Here is an 18,815-nt window from a genome sequence, read left to right as displayed (position 1 = left end):
TAAACAACAACAAGGAGATCAAATAACCATCCTCTGTCCTTTTGAACAATACTTTTTAAAAACACTAACTGGAAATGCTCTTGGCTTTTACATAGAAAGTTCCTTCTGATCAAACCAGTACTGGAGGTGACATTTTTGTTATTATTATTATCTTTTTTATTATTATTAATAATAACTGTTATCCTGTGTATATATATATATATATATTCTTGAACCAAAAATACAAACTGGAATTGGATGATTTTTGCACTGTGTGCATTACATAATGAAACAGTGATTCATCTTTTGAGGAACTGCACCCACAAAAAAATCTCCTGGACTGATAGGATGACCTTTGTTCATGAAAATGTATTGCCATGTCAGTGCAATGCAGTGTGCATTTTCCCCCGTTATGGAAAATGTGTCATTCATACGATGGCGTTTTCACAACAAGGACTAACGTTTAGCGTATTTTTAGTCTTTATACAAATAGCATGAAAGTTAGATGTAATCTCAAAGGAAAGGTATCTCTGGCATTGCTTGTGCTCTTGGTTTATGTTAAATTGGGTAAACTGTCTACATGAATTAAGAGATTCTAAATTCCTGTTTCAATTGATTCTCACTTCCTGATTTTTTTTTAACGTAATTTAAATTTTTGACTTTCTTTGCAGTTTCTCTGTAGGGAACACCTACATTTTTAAATATTATAAAGGTCTGTCTCTCTTCAATTGTTAATTGTACAAATTTGTCCTTTAAAAAGATGCTGATGAACCTGAAAAAAAATAATTCTAACAGTCCAGGACATTCTTGTTTGGGTGCAATTCCTGAAAGATGAATCACTGTTTCATAATGAATTTTATAAAGCGAATCTACGATAAGATAAGATAAAAAAAAATCTGAGGGTGATCCGAGCAAGCAGGAGGACAGGCAGGTTGCAGACGCGAATGCTGGATCGTAACCACTGAGGGGTGATTGACGGACAGGCGTGGAGCATCCGTCAGCGCAGGGTTAAACGGTCCTCCAGGTAATTGTCCAGAATGGAAAGCAGGTGTGCAGGTGATGGCCCAGCCCGGGGGTGTGGCCACCAGGGCATCACACACACTCCTCAGACACAGGGCCACGGACCATGACAGTTCAATTACAGTTCAATTACATTTTTTTAGCTGAGTCTACATAAAATGCCACAGATGGGATACAGTTTGAGATGCATCAAATAATATGACTCAGCTGGGTCTTAGCTGAAGACTTGGCATATCTTATGGTGTGCAGTTTGTCCTTAAATATTAAAATATGACACAACGCCATTATTTAACACGTGCTGTTTGCTGAAGCTTCACAAGAAATGGTTTAATGGAAGTATGGCAGTCAAGAAGATAAACATAAGGTAAACAGGGAGGGAAAAAAAGTTATTCCGAATTACCAACAGTATCCAATACCATCTAGAAATTAAGATTGGCAACAACTTAATTTTTCAACATGTTGTTGATCCCAAACTGAGCACATTAAAAAAATGCATTCCACTACTAAAGCAAAAGCAAATCAATGACTCCCCAAATCGGTTGCTCACAAATTACATGGAAGAACTGGTCACAGCTGTTTCCTGATCCACAGCTTGAAGGGAAAAAAGGTATACAACAAAATTCTAGTGTTTGTCACAGAAGATGGTACTTGTCTCCTGAAGCGAACAATAATTATATGTTAATAAAGAAAGATTAATATACATGAAGATAACAACAAATAAAAGTGAAAATAGTTGCAGTGCAATAGAAACACTTTATGTTACTAAAGTGATTTAATAATAAAGAATAACTTTAAAATTAATCCTAGAAACAATAATGTGATTCTTTGTCGGAGTTGTGTCTCTGTGTTCAGTCTGTGGATTTCCTGTTTTATTTTGAAGGTTCATGTCTTATGTCAGTGTTTCCAGTTTCGCTTCCTGTCTCATTAGGTCTAATTTCTCCAGGCTGTGTTCCCACCTCTTCCTCATTCCCTCATGATCTTGCCTGTGTCTTTATAGTGTGTGTCCTCCAGTGTTCAGCGTTGCGTTTTACCCTTAATGAGCTGTGTGTTTTGCTTCCGTGGTCCCTCGTTTTCAGGTTTTTCTAATGTTTTATTAGCCTCATGTTTTCAGTTTAGGTTTGTTCTTGTGAGTTTATGTTTGGAGTTTCTGCCACAGCACAATAAAGCTGCCTCTCTTTGTTCACTGTGAGTCCAGTGTTTGGGTCCTCTTCTCCTGTCTGCGCACAGCACACCATGACAGCAGCACTATCAGTCACCGATTTACCTCTTCAGTGCTTGTATCTGAAAGTTGTTTAAGCAGCGCAGGATCATCTTGAGAAATCCCTGTGAAAAATAAGGCTAGACTAGTATTTAAAAGCACCTGCCTTGAAGGTTTTTAGATTTTTCGGACGTTCGTGATGAAACTATTGACATTAGTGTCAAACAATGTTTATTAATTCCAACAAAAGATATATGAACCCCCGATTTTTCCTCTCAAATAAAAGATGGTCAGGATGCAAGGGCAGTGGGACATGTTTTTTCTGCTATGTGGAAAATAAAGTGTTAGTAATGTAATGTCAAATGTGCAAATTAAAGTCCTCAAAAAACAATTCAACCTAGGGAAATATTAGACACACGAGCAGCACATAATTCATATTTTGGACTAAGAGGAATCTTTGGTAAGGATTTGTTCAATTCATTTCAATTTTATTTATATGTCACCAAATTACAGCAACAGTCGCTTTATATTGATATCTCATTTTAGATTAGGTCCCGATATACATCTACCTACCTTATTCTTGCTTGTGGTTGTAACAAATAATTTTTGACAAGGGCACAATGACCTTATGAGAATGCTGATTGCACAAGAAATCAAAGCAGGGTCAACTATAGCATTGCACTGCCACAGTGAAGGCCATGCTGCCAAAATTTTGTTTCAATTTTAAAACACTCAGGCAGCTCTTAATCACAAAGTCAGTAGTGTATGCAAGAAAATGTTGTATATTTATGAATTACAGGCAAGGAAAGAATACCAAACTGTTAATAGCTTCAATTTTGATTGAAACTGGAAACACTGCTAGCTCATGAGGTCCCAACAATTCTGAAAAACTGTAGGGTGATTCAGGTTGGTCAGGTATTACTCATGTTAAACTTAAATAAAATAAAAATAATCATTCATTTATGTTTATATTTCAAATGTTGGTGAGAAACATGACTACATATTTTTGTTTTCTCTTTTATTTCCTACCAATATTATAAATAGATCTTTTGTTTTTGTTAGATGTCACACTTCCTGTAAAGCAAATTGCGTAGATTTCTTTTTCAGAACAGAGGGAGGGGATGTCACATATCCCACCTATTTCATGCAGAGTATAAAAGCTGAGCTATGAGATGAACAAAGGGACATTTTTGACCTGTTGATTCTTTTATCAGGGGAAAACTGTAAGTATTGTTTTTTGCTTGTTCTTTTGGGTTTTTTTTTTTTTTTTAGATATCTTCATTAGACATTATTACATTATACTTACATGATTTAAACAAAAGTCTTTCTCCAAGATTTCAATTTCATTAAAATATTTTTGTCTGTGCAAAATAAATAAATAAATAAAAATGAATCAGTCTTTCTCATTCATCTTTTCTTCCATAATCTCCAACAGGCATAAGTGAGACTATCAATGGGGCAGCTCAAGTCTAAGATTACAGGGTCAGGCCCAGGTATTCACCAGGCAAATCCTGAAGAAGGACCTCCCAGGTACTCCTCACACCATTTTGATAGCAGTATAAATCCAAACTCCACCATCTCAGGCATGTCAAGGTTTGTTAAACGCTAGATTTTTTTCTTTATTTATTCTCTCACTTGTAAGTCTTACATGATACTATTATATCACACTGATCCTACTTCAACTAGCTAATCTATAATCTGTTAAATATGTAAACATAAACAAAGTAAATTAATAAATAAAAAAAGAAAGAAAATCTAGCAATCACTGAAGGAAATGCAGTTTCAAACAGTTATGGTTTCATTATTTATTAACTTTTTCTTTCTTTTTTTCACTGGAACAAAAAGCGAATCAGGACAGAAGGACATGGAGCTGCGAAAAACTTCTATCTATAACACCATAGACATGGCACCACAGTTAGATTATTATGCAAATACACTGCCCCACCAAGAGATCAAAATCAGACCTTCCCTTGATGTTCTGCGCAAAACATTTGAGGTGAGATTTCCACCTGTGGAAAAAAGATCTCACTGTTGTGTTTTTTTAACTTTGCAACTAGTTTAATCAAAAACTGACATTTTATTATATTTCTATTCAGAAAACTAGCAGATCTATTTTCTAAATTATTTATTATTGTTTTAGGAAGTGGAAGCAGAAAAGGCTGCCGCAGATGATGCCGCCGCAGAGGATGAAAATGAAGAACCCCAAGGTCCTCCAGGGAAACCGCCTACTAGATTTGGCTGGTTTATTGCAGTCTGGGTGAACAAAGCTTTTGTGTATTTAAGTCTACAACATACAAATGGATAGAAGACTAACTAAAAAAAGGAACAATTAAAACAAAACAAAAAAGACATTTATTTTCTTTTCTTTTTATCACAGATGCGCTGCATGCTGAATATCTGGGGTGTCATCCTCTTTCTCCGGCTAACATGGATTACCTCTCAAGCAGGCATTGGTGAGACAACATTCATTCATTGTTCAGCATATTGGGTCCTTTTCATTCCTGCTTTCTGCTGCCAACTCTGGTATATATAACATTGATTTAGGCTGTTAATTCTTGATAGTAGATATACAGTCAAACAGAGAATGATAATTTGGGGTTGAATAAAATACTCACCTTGATTAAAATTTGTTCCTTTTCATCCTGCAGAAGGTACTTCATACTATTGGCATGAGAAATGTAAAAAATCAATAAATAAAACAAATTTATATACGTTGAGAGTACTTACCTAGCCCATTTTTGTGGATATATGACAAAATAAATACAAAATGTATCATAATAACAGAATTGTATAAGATCTGTAGACAAGAAAATTGATACACTACATGTAAAACATTCTTATTCAAGCCCTTTAAACAGGACTTTGATATAATAATTAAAGACCTCCATGATCATAATATTATAATACTGAGTCCTAACTTGTTTCTTTTTTTAGTGTTGGGCTTGGTTATCATAGCGCTGGCTGTGTCAGTGACCACAACAACTGCCCTCTCAATCTCTGCCATCGCAACCAATGGGAGAGTGAAATCAGGTGAGCCCATGTGCAATTTAAGAATTCCAAACAAACCGTCTGAAGTAATCTGAAAGTATGAATACTCTGGATTCCTGTTGAAAAATCGCCATTAAGTCTGTAAAAATGGAAATTTTCAGTTGGGTTAAATTTTTAATTTATTTATTTGAATATTGCATCTTAATAACTTTATTATTAACTGTGTATTGTGTATATACACTTAGCATTCAAACTAAAAACTCCTAAAATCACAAATTGAATAAATGATTTTAAAATGGAATGACACAAGTATACGTGTGAGAGGACGCCGCTCAATCTTGCCTTTTAAAATCATCCCTTGAATTTCCAGCTTCAAACCCACAATCCTGTCTGACACTCTCTTTATCTCTATAACACTTTTAAGAAATGTTTCCTTTAGGAGTATTCTCACTACATTTATCTTCACATCAACATTATGATAGAACAGCTCCAATGCTCCTGGCATTGCTTCCCTTCTTCCTGGTCCCCATTCACACACAATATTTTTAGTATCCACCATTCCATCATATCAGTGAGCTCTCTTTTTTTTGTGAGATTTGCCCTTAACATTCTATTCTAGAATACTTATCCCATTTGAACTACAAATTTAAATGGAAAAGGTTTTATGCCAGATGCCCTTCCTTATACAACCCTCCACATTATCTGGGCTTGGGACTAAAACTATAAGCAGATTGATTTGTTGCTTGTTTCCAATTAAGGCAATTCAGTGGACGGTGAATGGTTTTCTTCAAATGCTCTCGTCCAAAGTAGCTCAAGTAAAATAAAATTGGAAACCAGCCAATTCTGGTCTCTAACTAGGAAGTTTTTGCATCTTTGAGAAATAATATATCTGTTGGTCAAGATATTAATCCATTTCAAAAAGTTCAAATTATTGTTCTGCATCAAATAAAGAAAAAGGAAAATCCATTTGTTATTTGGGTGTAATACTTCTTAAATAATGATAAACTTAGATAATTCAAATGTTTGGTTAAATACAATCATTTTAAAATATCACAGTTATGTTGGATATTGAAAATAAGTGCTTTTCCACAGTCAGAATGTGAAAAACAGAAAACTCATGAAAGAAAGCCTCATCAATGATATATATTTTTTTAAAAACCTGAAGAGTAAATATGCGTTTGCTAGAAAGCATAATTTGATGTGATGTAAATTTAGATTTAGTGTTTTCAAGAGTGATGGGCACATCACTAAAAGAGAGGTAAAGTAAAAAAAAATAAAAGAGTAAAAAGACAAAACAGAGTCACGGTACATGCCTGTATCATTAGCCAGAGTTTTCTTAGATTAATTTTTCATACTGATGCTCAAAAAATGAAGTCAGCTGATTGATAAATCTAACCCCATTGAGAATATTTGGAAAATACCGAATACTTTATGTAGCTGTTTGATTCTCCCATAATCATAAGAAGATGGTAACAAATAAAAAAATATTTGTGGACATAAAAATGATATTCCATAAGCTTATCAAAGTTATGTTAGAATGAAAGGTGTATCAAAGCTAAAGGCTGTCCAATGACATATTAGAGAGCGTGATTTTTTTTTCACTTTAACAGCCTTGTTTCTGCTTATTTTTAAATATTTAGGTGGGACATATTTCATGATCTCTCGCACACTCGGTCCTGAACTAGGAGCATCAATTGGGTTGATCTTTTCCCTTGCCAATGCTTTGGCTGTTGCGCTCCATACTGTTGGCTTTTCAGAGGTTGTACGCGATCTGATGAGGGTAAACAAATAATAATATAACTAATAATAATAATAATAATAATAATAATAAATAGGTAACCACATCTTGTAAAATAATGCATTCTAAATCTTTATACTTTCATATTCCTGTTAATAACTTGTTGATTTTTTTTAGAGCTATGGTACCATAATGGTGGATTCGCTCAATGATGTCCGTATTATTGGTGTGGTCACGGTGACAATTCTTTTGTTCATTACGTTCGGTGGAATGGACTGGGAAGCCAAGGTAAGCAGACCCAAACACATTTCACTTTGTTTGCTGGACATGGGTTACAAATATTGTTGTTTCTTATTAATGTTTACTCTTCATTACACCTGTTTCAATTATCCCTGTATATTCTTTTTTCACTTTCACTCTCGTAGGCTCAGATTTTTTTCTTCATAGTTCTCATGGCTTCCTTCGTTGATTACCTTGTGGGAACACTGATACCTCCCACCCTACTGAAGAAGTCACAGGGCTTCTTTGGATATGACAGTAGGTTTATTCTTCTCACAACAATCTATTTTCCAAAATGTATCTTTGAAAAAATCATTTTGATTAAATTACTTTAGTTATCAGTACTTCTAATAAGTTCTGCCTACCAGTTCTAATGCACTAATCTTCATTCTCTGATGTCAGTTATTCTGGACTGTCACTGACAATATTGAACACGTTATAGGATTGACATGAATTAATTATTGGAAGTAATAGCTGAAAGAGCAAACTTTCAGCTACTTTACAAAATCCTGACGCAACTGAGTGTGCCTTTCATATGCTGGAGAAGAAATCTAAAAGGGCAAACAACTGAAACAAGTACAAGTTGAAGGTGGCTGCAGTTTTCACCAGAGAAGATTCTCAGCAACTGCTATTTTACATAAATTGTAGACTTCGAATACTCCTTGTTTGCAAGGGAAGAAGTACCAAACATGACTGTTTTAACATACGTAATATTACATTTTGTCAAACACTATGGTGTTCTGTTACTTTGAATCAAAGTGTGGAATGTGCAACTGCACTTTAGATCAATTTTCGATTTTACACTGAGGAACATTTGTTGCTCATGTGGGGTTACTCAACGAAAAATATTTATTTGTCCCAAACATCATATGTGTTTACAATAGGGACATGTTTTTAATAATTTAAAGTTTAATACTATTTAAGCTAATATCTCGTATCTTCTACAGGGGATATATTCATAGAAAACCTCACACCAAGCTGGAGAGGTCCTGATGGCAACTTTTTCCGTCAGTTTGCAATTTTCTTTCCTGCATGCACTGGCATCCTGTCTGGAGCCAACATCTCTGGAGACCTCAAAGTATGACAAGCATCAAGAAAGCAAGATGGTTCTTCCACTGAACCCACTAAGGTTTATATGTGAGTGATGACTCTAAAAATATTTTCTTTTGTAGGACCCTTCTACTGCTATCCCCAAAGGCACCCTAATGGCCATATTTTGCACCACTCTCAGCTACGTTGTGATTGTTATCACTTCTGGTAATTACTCAGTTTCCTTTTTTTCTTTGCATTAGACATGGCTGGAATCTAAACTTTAAAGCTTCATTCAGATTCTGTGGTATACAGGCATTTTTTTTCTTGTTGAAACCACCCGTGAGAAAAAGGTCAGACACTATGAAACTGTTTTTTAACTCTGTTCTGAAACTAAAATTGACTGCAGGCGCAAGTACAGTGAGGGATGCCTCTGGAAATATGACTGACCTCATGACTGGAAACAGCACAAGTGGCTGTTTGGGACCAGCATGTAAACTGGGCTGGAACTTCACAACCTGCGTCCAGTCACAGGCTTGTTCACAGGGTTTGGCAAACTACTCGCAGGTACTGGTCAGCTAAGAGATAAATAGCATTTATGTTCATTGAAATTTTAACCAGTTTTTTATTTATTTAGGTAAAATAAACATTGTTATTGGTTGTGAAAGGTTGGATCAGGTCTTAAGTTATTTTTTATATTTACACGTAAAATAATCCCATGGATGGTTTTCGATTCTCATCTCACCTTTGGATCTAAAGATCTGAGTTTGAAACATATTGAGATTACCATGCTTTCATGTCTTCTATTATTGTAATGATCTTTTAACAGGTTAACCCAAAAGCATTGAATTGACTATAAATTAAATAAAATGATGTATCGAGGTTCATTAGAAGAATCAATTAAAATGAACATGTTACATTGTTTTTAAGGAATTTGTACTGACTGTCCACTACTTTCAAGATTTAAAATTGATTTACTAAAATTGATTACTTGCTACTTTTTAAATTGTCATTTCCTAGCGCCAGAATATATAGTTCGCCTTCTTTGCCCTTATCAAACAGTGTGCAGCTTTCACATACTTAGAAACTGTATTTTGGCTTCTTTGGTTCTAGAATGAGCTGCATAATGAAATCTAGCTTGCCTTATTAGTATCTACTTTTAAGTTATTCTTATTCTCACTATAAAATTGCCCTTGACTCTTTCATGGTCTTTTTTTGTAATCTTTTTTAATTTCCTTATATGTTGTCTTTTGTTCGTTTAGTGTTTCTTTTCTGGAACTGTCTCTTGTAATGCTGGTTCTATTTAAAAAGTGCTTATTTATTGCTTATTTAAACTGTACTGTTTATTTTTGTGAGCATTTATATTAAATGTGTTGTTTTGAATACATTATTCCAGTTTTTAACAATTTCATTTTGAAACTTTTCTACAGGTAATGGGCCTGATATCTGGTTCATATTACCTCATTGTTGCTGGTGTCTTTGCAGCCACCTTGTCTTCTGCTCTTGGATTTCTTGTTTCTGCCCCTAAAATTTTTCAGGTGAGAACCACCTGAAACAAAAGATACATCACAATGACTGAACCATATGTTTTATTTTTTAGACAATAAAATATGGATTGTCTTAACCAAATTTTCAGCAGCATAAAGTATTAATTTTGCAGAGTCGAACAGTGATAGACAAACATCTGACACTAGCTTTCACAGTTCTACTATTTCTGCCATAGTATTTATAAAGATGATCATAGCATTTGAGATGGAACTCAGTTCTTAGCCACATTCATCTTAGCTTTTATTTTGTTTTAATTCAACCTGAATTAATTTAACAGAAAAACTACGGGACACTGCTACCTCATGGGCTCGTGACTTGTCAGTCACATGGGGAAGCACATTGTTTGTTATCACCTTCCTGGAACAGATGGTGACCTTAATGACAAAGAAGCCACATACTTTTTTCCACATACCTTTACACAACTGGTTGCCTTTTTGACACAGATGTCAGAGAACCGATGATTATTAGAAATAAATCAGATTTCCGTCTCTCCAGCATTGCTTCAGCAAGGTTCTGCAAAAAAGAAAAAAAACTTAATTTTTTTGGTGCAAATTCCTATATCCCAACTAGAATAAGCAGCAAAACAATGAAACATGTAATATAGTCATCTGTAAATGTAGTAAAGTTATTATTGTTAAAGAAATGATGTTTGTATTTTATTTCATCCCTCAGTGTCTGTGCAAAGACAATGTATACCCGTATATTTCATTCTTTGGAAAGGGTTATGGCAAAAATAATGAACCACTTCGGGGCTATATACTCACCTACCTCATTGCTGTGGCCATCATTCTAGTTGGTGAGTGTAATTCAGAACTGTCCTCCTACTGTTATTTGAAATATTGTTTCATATATGTGCTGATCGTTTTTTCCCCTTTTGTATTATTACAGCTCAACTAAATATCATTGCACCCTTTATCTCCAACTTCTTCCTGTGTTCCTATTGTCTCATAAACCTAAGCTGCTTTCATGCATCAATTGTCAACTCCCCTGGTAAGTTATGTACTCAACTATCGCACTGCACTAAGACTTGATAAAAGCTCATGCCTATTCACTAAACAAGAAATTAACTATTTCACCAGGTCAAAAGTGATGTCTAAGATAGGTGATACTTAACAAGCTGATAAGAAATAATGTGAAGATATATTCCTTTGAGCATCACTTCAATATTTTTTGTGCTTATGCTTAGGGAGGGCAAAAAGAGGGGTTTATATTTCAGGTTTTTTTGCATGCTGTACTGGACACAGTTCTAGAGATCTAAAATCAGAACGTTTGCATTATGCTCAGATCTAACTGTCCTTCTCTTGTCATCTCTTAAAGGATGGAGGCCAGCATTTAAATACTATAACAAATGGACAGCTTTGTATGGAGCAATGGCATCTTTTGCTCTGATGTTTGCGTTTACCTGGTGGGCTGCTCTAGTCACCTGGTTCGTCATCTCCCTCCTGTTTATATACATTACATACTTAAAGAAACCAAGTGAGTCAAAATCAAGCATAGGTTGGAAGTCAATGTTGCTTTAACAAGAAACATGTCTCAGATGGACAAGTGAAATGCACTGTATTACCTTTCATTTATACTGCATCCGTTTGCATAATGTTTTTTATTACATCAACAGATGTAAATTGGGGCTCTTCAATACAGGCAAGTTCATACAACATGGCTTTGTCATTCTCTGTGTCTCTTACTGATGTGAAGGACCATGTCAAGAATTTTAGGTGAGGGATCTTAAACGTTAAAATGCATTTGTCTGTTTTTTATTTCATGTGTTCTGTTTTCAAAGAGTATTTGTGTGATCATTGTTTTATTTAAAAAAAAAAAACTGTCAAAATAAATCCTGCTAACATATGCAGAATGGTGAAAGAAGGACATATCAACAAGTGCTGATCACATATCTCAATTAAACATTAGGATAATTCAAATAGACAGTAACTCCCGGACATTATCTTTGTTCTCTGATGTCCTTTTATTAGACCACAGTGCCTTGTCATGACTGGACCTCCAAAACAGCGCCCTGCACTGGTGGATTTTGTTGGCTGCTTCACTAAGCAAGTAAGCCTTATGATCTGTGGAAACATTATAATGGTGAGTTTCTTTGTTTCATGTTTATTTATAAGTTATAAATGACAACTGATTGACATTTTTGTATCCACTTATTAAAAGTCCTCACAATGGCTTTTTGTTAGAATTTTTTTTTTATTTTTTTATTGCACATGCTCAGTTCCTTCTGCTTTTCATGGAAGGTTGAAATTGCCTTTTCCAGGAGCCAGACAAGCAGACCCAGTTTCAGGATTCCACAGATCAGTATGTTAAATGGCTAAACAAGAGGAAAGTTCGCTCGTTTTACACTCAGTTTACAGCTAACACCCTCAGAGATGGAGTTCGATATCTGATGCAGGTAGGTCCTCTATTTGACAAGCAATTGTTGCTCACTACCCAAAAGAAACTAGAAAATGAATAATGGCTTCTTACAAGTTATACTGTATGAGTCTCATAATGTTAGATAATGTTAAACCGTTTTTATCAGCATGTGAGTGGCTCTATTTAGCCTGAAAAATTAAAGGTTTCTCATTGAGTTGCAGAAGACACAAATACCTATGTGGATGTGTCAAGAATGGCATTCTACTTACAAATCAGCTTTTGGTTTGTAATCATGGTGTCAGGGCTCTGTGTGCGGGCAGGTGGAGAGGAGGACCCAAGCGCAGGACTGGAACACAGAATTGTAAATCAAAACCTCAGCTTTATTGCTGACATGAAAACCAAACGTGAAGTGCCATGAATACAGAAACCAAAAAAAACCGCACAGGCATAATCTGAGGGTACAACACGACACTGGGTTGAGGACAACACAGGGCTAATATACACAGGGTGGTAATCAGGGAATGGGTAACAGAAGGGAGATACAGCTGGGGGAGATCAGGGCTAACGAGACGGGGGAGCTAAGCTGCACACACTAACATAAGACAAAGACTTTCACAAAAAGACAGGAAACAAGAAACCACTAAAGATGCAGACACGACACAGAGACAGACTAGACACTGAACAGAAACTGCAATACACATGAGAACCCAAAACCTAAGAACTGATACCTCACCAAGAATAACAGAAACAGATCTATAATGATAATAATAAACAAAGCACCAGAACATCAGAAAACAATCCATAATGCAAAAATAGACCAAAATATAAGAAACTCAAAATGCTGGGTCAACACTGACCCAGAACCGTGACACATGGCATATCATTCCTTTTTTAAACTATAAAATGTTATCAAACATTTCAGTACTATAATACAAGTGAAGCAAAGGGTTGTGTTTAAATGGTCTGTTTAAAAAGAAATGCTATAATTTATATTCTTGTTTAGGGGTGGATTTATGTGTTTTTCCTGCATCTTATTTATGGTGTCATTTTAAAATTCCACTATCTTGAAAATATTGTAAAGTTTTTTGACATTTTCAATATAGATATCCAAGAGTTTAACTCAGTTTAACTTAAAATGTAAAATGCCTGAAATCCCTAAAACTTTTGGCTGTTTCTGACAGCTTCTTCTTATTATTATTATTACTATTATTATTATTATTATTATTATTTTAATTCAAGGCTTCTGGTCTCGGCAAGCTAAAGCCTAACACGCTGGTCATTGGCTTCAAGTCAAACTGGATGGAAAGTTCTCCTACAAGCATTGATGATTATATCCACACTATATAGTAAGCTTATCATTTTTTTCATATTCTGTGTGCGTGAGCATCATTCTATTGTAAACATCAAAGATTACATCTTTGAATCAATTCTGAAAAAAACGTTATGGTGTTGTTATGGTATTCATTTTGGGAGATGAAGAAAACATGAAGGAAAGCCGTGATGCGTAGGTTTATTCTATTTTAACCTCTGTTTTGGTATTTGAATTGACAATATCTGTATTTTTGAAAAACGTTATTCATAGATAGGTAGGGTGGGGTCACAATACCATCCACGAAAATTTGGCTTACATACACCGTGGTCTTAAGGGTCAACTTAATGATTTGGTCTAAAATTCATAAAAAGCCTTTTAACGATTCTTTTAAAAGTGTGGTGTGCATTTTTAGCATATCGAAAGTACCATACAATATTATGACACCTTCTACTTAACACTGAAATGAATGCTACACTTTTTTTTTTGTTTTTGCTGTAAAGAGTCCTTAAAAGTATTTCTGTTGCTCACACACTCTCTTTTACTGTTCTTCAGTGATACATTTGATGCCAACTACTGTTTGTGTATCTTGAGGATGATGGATGGGCTGGACATCAATGACCATGCTGATTTTAAAGGTTTGGATACATGGCCTAGAATTCTTTTAGGCATCAATTCCCAAACGTATATATGTATAATTTATATATATAATTTATTTTTTAACGTTAGAAAACCAAGGCTTTGAGCCTGATGAAGCCATTGAAAGCAATGACCATCAGCTTCCTGAGAAAAACTCTGGTAAGCACTTCTAATACAAATATACATTATAATTACTGCTTCTTAAGTACGAATATGGAGTAATCTTTATGATAACACATATCTATTGCTTTTTGCAGCTAATGACATTTCTGAAAACAGCAAAAGCGATCAGGTCAAGACTGTGTTTAAGAATGCTGGGGGAACAAAGACTATCGATGTCTATTGGATAGCTGATGATGGAGGTGAAACATGGCACACGGGTTACATGACAATTTATTAATATGTGTGTAACACTTAGTTGAAACACTGAGTTGATATAAAAGTGTGTGGATTGGGTATCTGGTCAGAATTCCGGGCCACCAGTTTGGGATTCTGACCACTTACTTTGGTCATCTAACTATGATGTCTCTTGGACACATTGTGAATGTGAATCAAAGGATGAGTTGGTCTGTGAGCTAATCTGGAAACACCTAGATCAGTCAGTAGCCAAAGACAAGGAGGTCTCAACATTTCAACTTAGACTGGTGGATGGATAGTTGATAGATATAATTTTAGTGCCAATATTGGCTTTAGTCAAAACTGAATCTTCACCTATCATGTTGAATATAAAATAAACCACCGCTATCTTGCTCTTCTCTAGGACTAATTCTACTGGTGCCTTACCTGCTCACCAGGAGAAAATGCTGGCGAAGCTGTAAGATTAGGGTATTCATTTTGGGAGATGAAGAAAACATGATGGAAAGCCGTGATGCGTAGGTTTATTCTATGTTATCCTCTGTTTTGGTATTTGAATTGACAATATTTGTATTTTTGAAAACCCTTATTCATAGATAAATTGAAATTGAAAGGCGTGGAGGTAAACATTCTTCCAGTAAGTTTTTATTTGTGATCTATTTCTTTATTGTTAAATAATGTATTGATTAAATTGATATAATTTTTTCCTTTAGAAAAGTTTAAAACTGTATATTTTAGATGTACAACACACAGTCGGCGATCAAATTTGAAATAGCACCAGGACTGAAAGAGCGTTTCCCTGCATGCTGTTCAGATTGGGGTGAAAATGTTTAGGAATGTTTCAGGTTATATGACATGGTGTTTGATTTTCAGAAACTGAAGTGCTTTAAGGTTGTTTTTGATTTCTTTCAGAATGATGGCCCTGCTGAAGAGATTCCGTATCAATGTTACTGATGTTGTCGTCATGACAGACACTGAGAGGAGTCCCCAACCCAAAAAGTATGAAAATCTTACCATCTTTTTCAAATAAGACAAAATATACACTTTTACAAAACTCTGTGAAGCTTTTAACCCCATAAACAAACGACAGGCATGGAATTTCACCTTAACGTTTCAATTATGAGTCCCATTTTTATTTAGTGAAAAAGATATTTTTAAACATGATGTTGAATTAACTGTAATAGAACACTGGAAGTAAAATTATTTAGAGCATGTTTAATTCTAGCAGGGTGTTTCTTTCCTTGCCAGCAAACTCATTTGTGTCTTTTTGATGCCTTGCAGTATGAATAGGTTTTTGGAGACTGTTGCGCCCTACAGGCTATATGACGAACAGCAGGAAGATGTCTCGGTTCAGGAACTAAAAAAGAAGGAACCATGGAAAATATCTGACAAACAGTTTGAAGCTTTTAGACTTAAGGTCTGTCTCTCTGTACCTCATTTCTGACTAAAGGAGGAGATGACATGCATATGATTGTCCACCAAATTAATTAAAAAAAATTTTTTTATTTACAGTCTGAGAGAAAAGTAAGGCTGAATGAAATCATCCGGAGGAATTCACAAAATACCACCCTCGTGCTTGTGTAAGTCGACTGTTTTTATTACCGGTGAAATTCAGAGCCTTTTTTGGTGCAAATTTGTTAAAACTGTCTATTATCTATAACATCGTATATGCTGCCATTGTTTTGGTGTATATTTAGTCCCAGAATTTAGGCAGTTTTATTATACATGCATACACCATTTAACATTCCCTAGATGGTTTGTATTATACTATAATGTGGTGTATAATATATAATATGAAAATGCAGATCAAAAATAAAAGGGGATAATTGTAATGGATTCAGCAATGCAACCTTCAGGAACTAAATGACTTTACATCTGTTTACCATTATAGTATATGTTTAAAAATTTTAAAACATAAATTGCATATTTTAGCTATAACAAACATGATAATAATAAGATCTAATATTTAATAAATATTTTTAAATACACAAGGGACAGTAAAAGGCATTATTAGGATCTCAACCCACTCTGCCTAATAGATATTGGAAATTATATATATACATGTGTGTGTGTGTGTGTGTGTGTGTGTGTATATATATATACACACACACACACACACACACACACACACACACACACACACACACACACACACTATTGGTCAAAAGTTGTTTCGTTTTTAACTGTAGTTGCTGATTTGTTTCTATGCTTTCATTTCAGAGTACAATTAAACTGCATAATAAAAAAACTGTGGTGTTCTAAAACGTTTGACTCGTAGTGTACAGTTACAATTAAAACAAAAAAGAAAAGAAAAAAAAGATAATTTTATGCCAAACCACTTTGTTCTTTAGAATGTAAGATTTCAAATACAAAACAAGAACAGTCTATTTTTTTTATGGTACTTCATTTATTTTAATGCTAAACCACAAAATACAGTGTGTTTATAAAAAGAATAAATAAAAAAAAATAAAAATAGAAGAAGTGTATTTCTGTAGTTGCTGCAAAAAAAGTCCCCAAGCAAGGTTATTTTTAATTTATTTTGCCATTTTTTTATGTTGATTGTAATTCAATAATCTTTTTTTTTTTTTTTGTTATAATTGAATTCTTTTAGGAGTCTTCCTGTGCCGCACGGCGACTGCCCCAGTGCTCTGTACATAGCCTGGCTGGATACTCTGACCTGTGGCCTCCACTGCCCTGCAGTGCTTGTACGAGGAAACCAAGAGAATGTCCTCACTTTTTACTGCCAGTAAATCCTATGTTAGTGCAATGAAATCTACAGAAACAATATTTTTGATACTCTAAAACGATGTCCTGACAATAAAGGAGAAAAAAAATCACACAAGACAAATAAGTAAATAAGAAAAAGCATAAATGCGTGTAAATGATGTGCAGTTGTTACAATGATTAACAAATCTGATGAATAATAAAGAATGATCAAAAATGGAAGATAACACCATTGTGGTTATTCACTTTGTGCTGAATAATTTCAAACTGTGTATTCCACAAATAATCACATACAGAGCTTACCCAGTGTATTACACTAATTCAGTGCCACATCACAACAATATATATATATTAGGGGTGCAACGATACACAAAATTCACGGTTCGGTTCGGTTCGATACTTTGGTGTCACGGTTCGATATTTTTCGATACAAAATAAAATGTTCATGCCTTTTTAATTTGTCATTTATTAAAATTAGAAATATATATTTTAACTCAAAAGTACAGTTTTTAAATTTAACCCTAACCCTTGTGCATGTTTTTCATTTTGACAGCGAATGCGCACCTGCGGACCACTTATGTGCACCCCTGGTTATTTAGCTCGTCATATTGCAGCCACAGAAATTCTTTTGTCCATGAAACCATAAAGCTGCACTTTCTTTTTGCCTTATAGTCTGATTTGTCATAACTTCTCTGTTTTGTGGTAAGCTTTTCTTTGGCTGTCACTTCTTCACCCTGACCTGTCTTATTTGGCTCAGCAGAACTAAAATATATATCCTGCTGCTTTTACACACACACTCAAATAAGCTCAGCGATTCTCTGCGCGATCAACCTCTCACATGTTTAAGCTGCGGGAGATTTCACTTGTCATGTTTGCATAGTAAGCTAACGATTAATAAAACGATGTCAGAGGAATTGGTGCACAAATTATCATCACTCACAGATCAGTGCTGTCGCTCTCTATACACAGTTCGCAGGATTGCAAAGTGAAAGCAAAAAAACAAGCGCAAATTCAAACGCGATTTCAATATGTCACATATTGACAGTGGCTCACCGATGCCAATGACATAATTACCCAGCTACATTTCTGAAAGAATGCAAAAGCATTGACATATATTTTTCCTTCCTACAATAGCCCGACGGGCAGGGAAGAGATAGATTTTGGTACCCCGACTGAAAAAAATCGCTAGCCCCAGGACTTCGGGCTAGCGATATTGCAAGCCCTGTATCTGATTGAGGAATCACTCATCTTTGGAAAAGAGAGTTTATTACAGAGAAATGTCTCTTTCCAAAATAAAAGCTATACTATCCGCTTCTTCTGGGCTATATTCTCAGCAGCATAAGGAGAATCATGTGCTAACAGCTGTCTAAATGACTCGGCTAAAGTTAGTAGCATGCTTGTTGTTTTTGTCTTTGCACTAGGATGATGTCGGCGTAAATGTGCAGTCATATTCGTTGTGTTCCCACTAGTGCTTTCAGGTTAATCTCATTGAAATGACCTTAACGCCACAACACGGCAAATCTCCGTTAACGAGCTACCACCGATCACCCCGTGCATGGGGCTAGACGGCCAACACGTTAACGAGCTAACTGCACTAACACACTAGCTCCCACCCATGTAATTGAGCATTGCGTGGCACATCCAACATACTG

The 18,815-nt window shown here is 35.1% G+C and overlaps 1 protein-coding gene and 1 long non-coding RNA gene across 4 annotated transcripts; one reads left to right on the top strand and one right to left on the bottom strand.

The window, feature by feature from the left end:
- Positions 1 to 3,394: 3,394 nt before the first annotated feature.
- On the top strand, positions 3,395 to 17,509 carry LOC113019192 (solute carrier family 12 member 3-like). Of its 3 annotated transcripts, XM_026162739.1 has the most exons (28): positions 3,395 to 3,420; positions 3,633 to 3,790; positions 4,043 to 4,193; positions 4,338 to 4,454; positions 4,575 to 4,650; positions 5,132 to 5,227; positions 6,826 to 6,965; positions 7,101 to 7,211; positions 7,349 to 7,460; positions 8,150 to 8,280; positions 8,375 to 8,459; positions 8,641 to 8,798; positions 9,662 to 9,769; positions 10,452 to 10,575; positions 10,668 to 10,769; positions 11,097 to 11,255; positions 11,395 to 11,494; positions 11,750 to 11,861; positions 12,040 to 12,174; positions 13,377 to 13,483; positions 14,002 to 14,084; positions 14,176 to 14,244; positions 14,343 to 14,447; positions 14,846 to 14,957; positions 15,352 to 15,438; positions 15,721 to 15,856; positions 15,952 to 16,019; positions 17,051 to 17,509. In XM_026162739.1, exons 2-28 carry the CDS (start codon positions 3,651 to 3,653, stop codon positions 17,187 to 17,189), a joined length of 3,063 nt encoding a protein of 1,020 aa, XP_026018524.1. In that variant the 5' UTR covers positions 3,395 to 3,420; positions 3,633 to 3,650; the 3' UTR covers positions 17,190 to 17,509. The 3 variants fall into 3 exon arrangements, with proteins under 3 accessions (XP_026018524.1, XP_026018525.1, XP_026018523.1); XM_026162740.1 differs by lacking the exon at positions 3,395 to 3,420 and having other exon boundaries at positions 3,494 to 3,727; XM_026162738.1 differs by lacking the exon at positions 3,395 to 3,420 and having other exon boundaries at positions 3,494 to 3,790.
- LOC113019193 (uncharacterized) lies at positions 4,588 to 12,626 on the bottom strand. The gene is made up of 6 exons (XR_003271975.1): positions 12,581 to 12,626; positions 12,407 to 12,483; positions 10,192 to 10,292; positions 9,692 to 9,780; positions 4,813 to 4,858; positions 4,588 to 4,717 (listed from the first exon to the last, which is right to left on the bottom strand). It is a non-coding gene; the product is annotated as an uncharacterized LOC113019193 (long non-coding RNA).
- Positions 17,510 to 18,815: the final 1,306 nt, after the last annotated feature.

The sequence above is a fragment of the Astatotilapia calliptera genome, chromosome 3 (assembly GCF_900246225.1).
Source record: "Astatotilapia calliptera chromosome 3, fAstCal1.2, whole genome shotgun sequence".
In the NCBI taxonomy this organism is placed as follows: domain Eukaryota; kingdom Metazoa; phylum Chordata; class Actinopteri; order Cichliformes; family Cichlidae; genus Astatotilapia; species Astatotilapia calliptera.
This window is presented reverse-complemented; position numbering and strand designations above follow the sequence as displayed.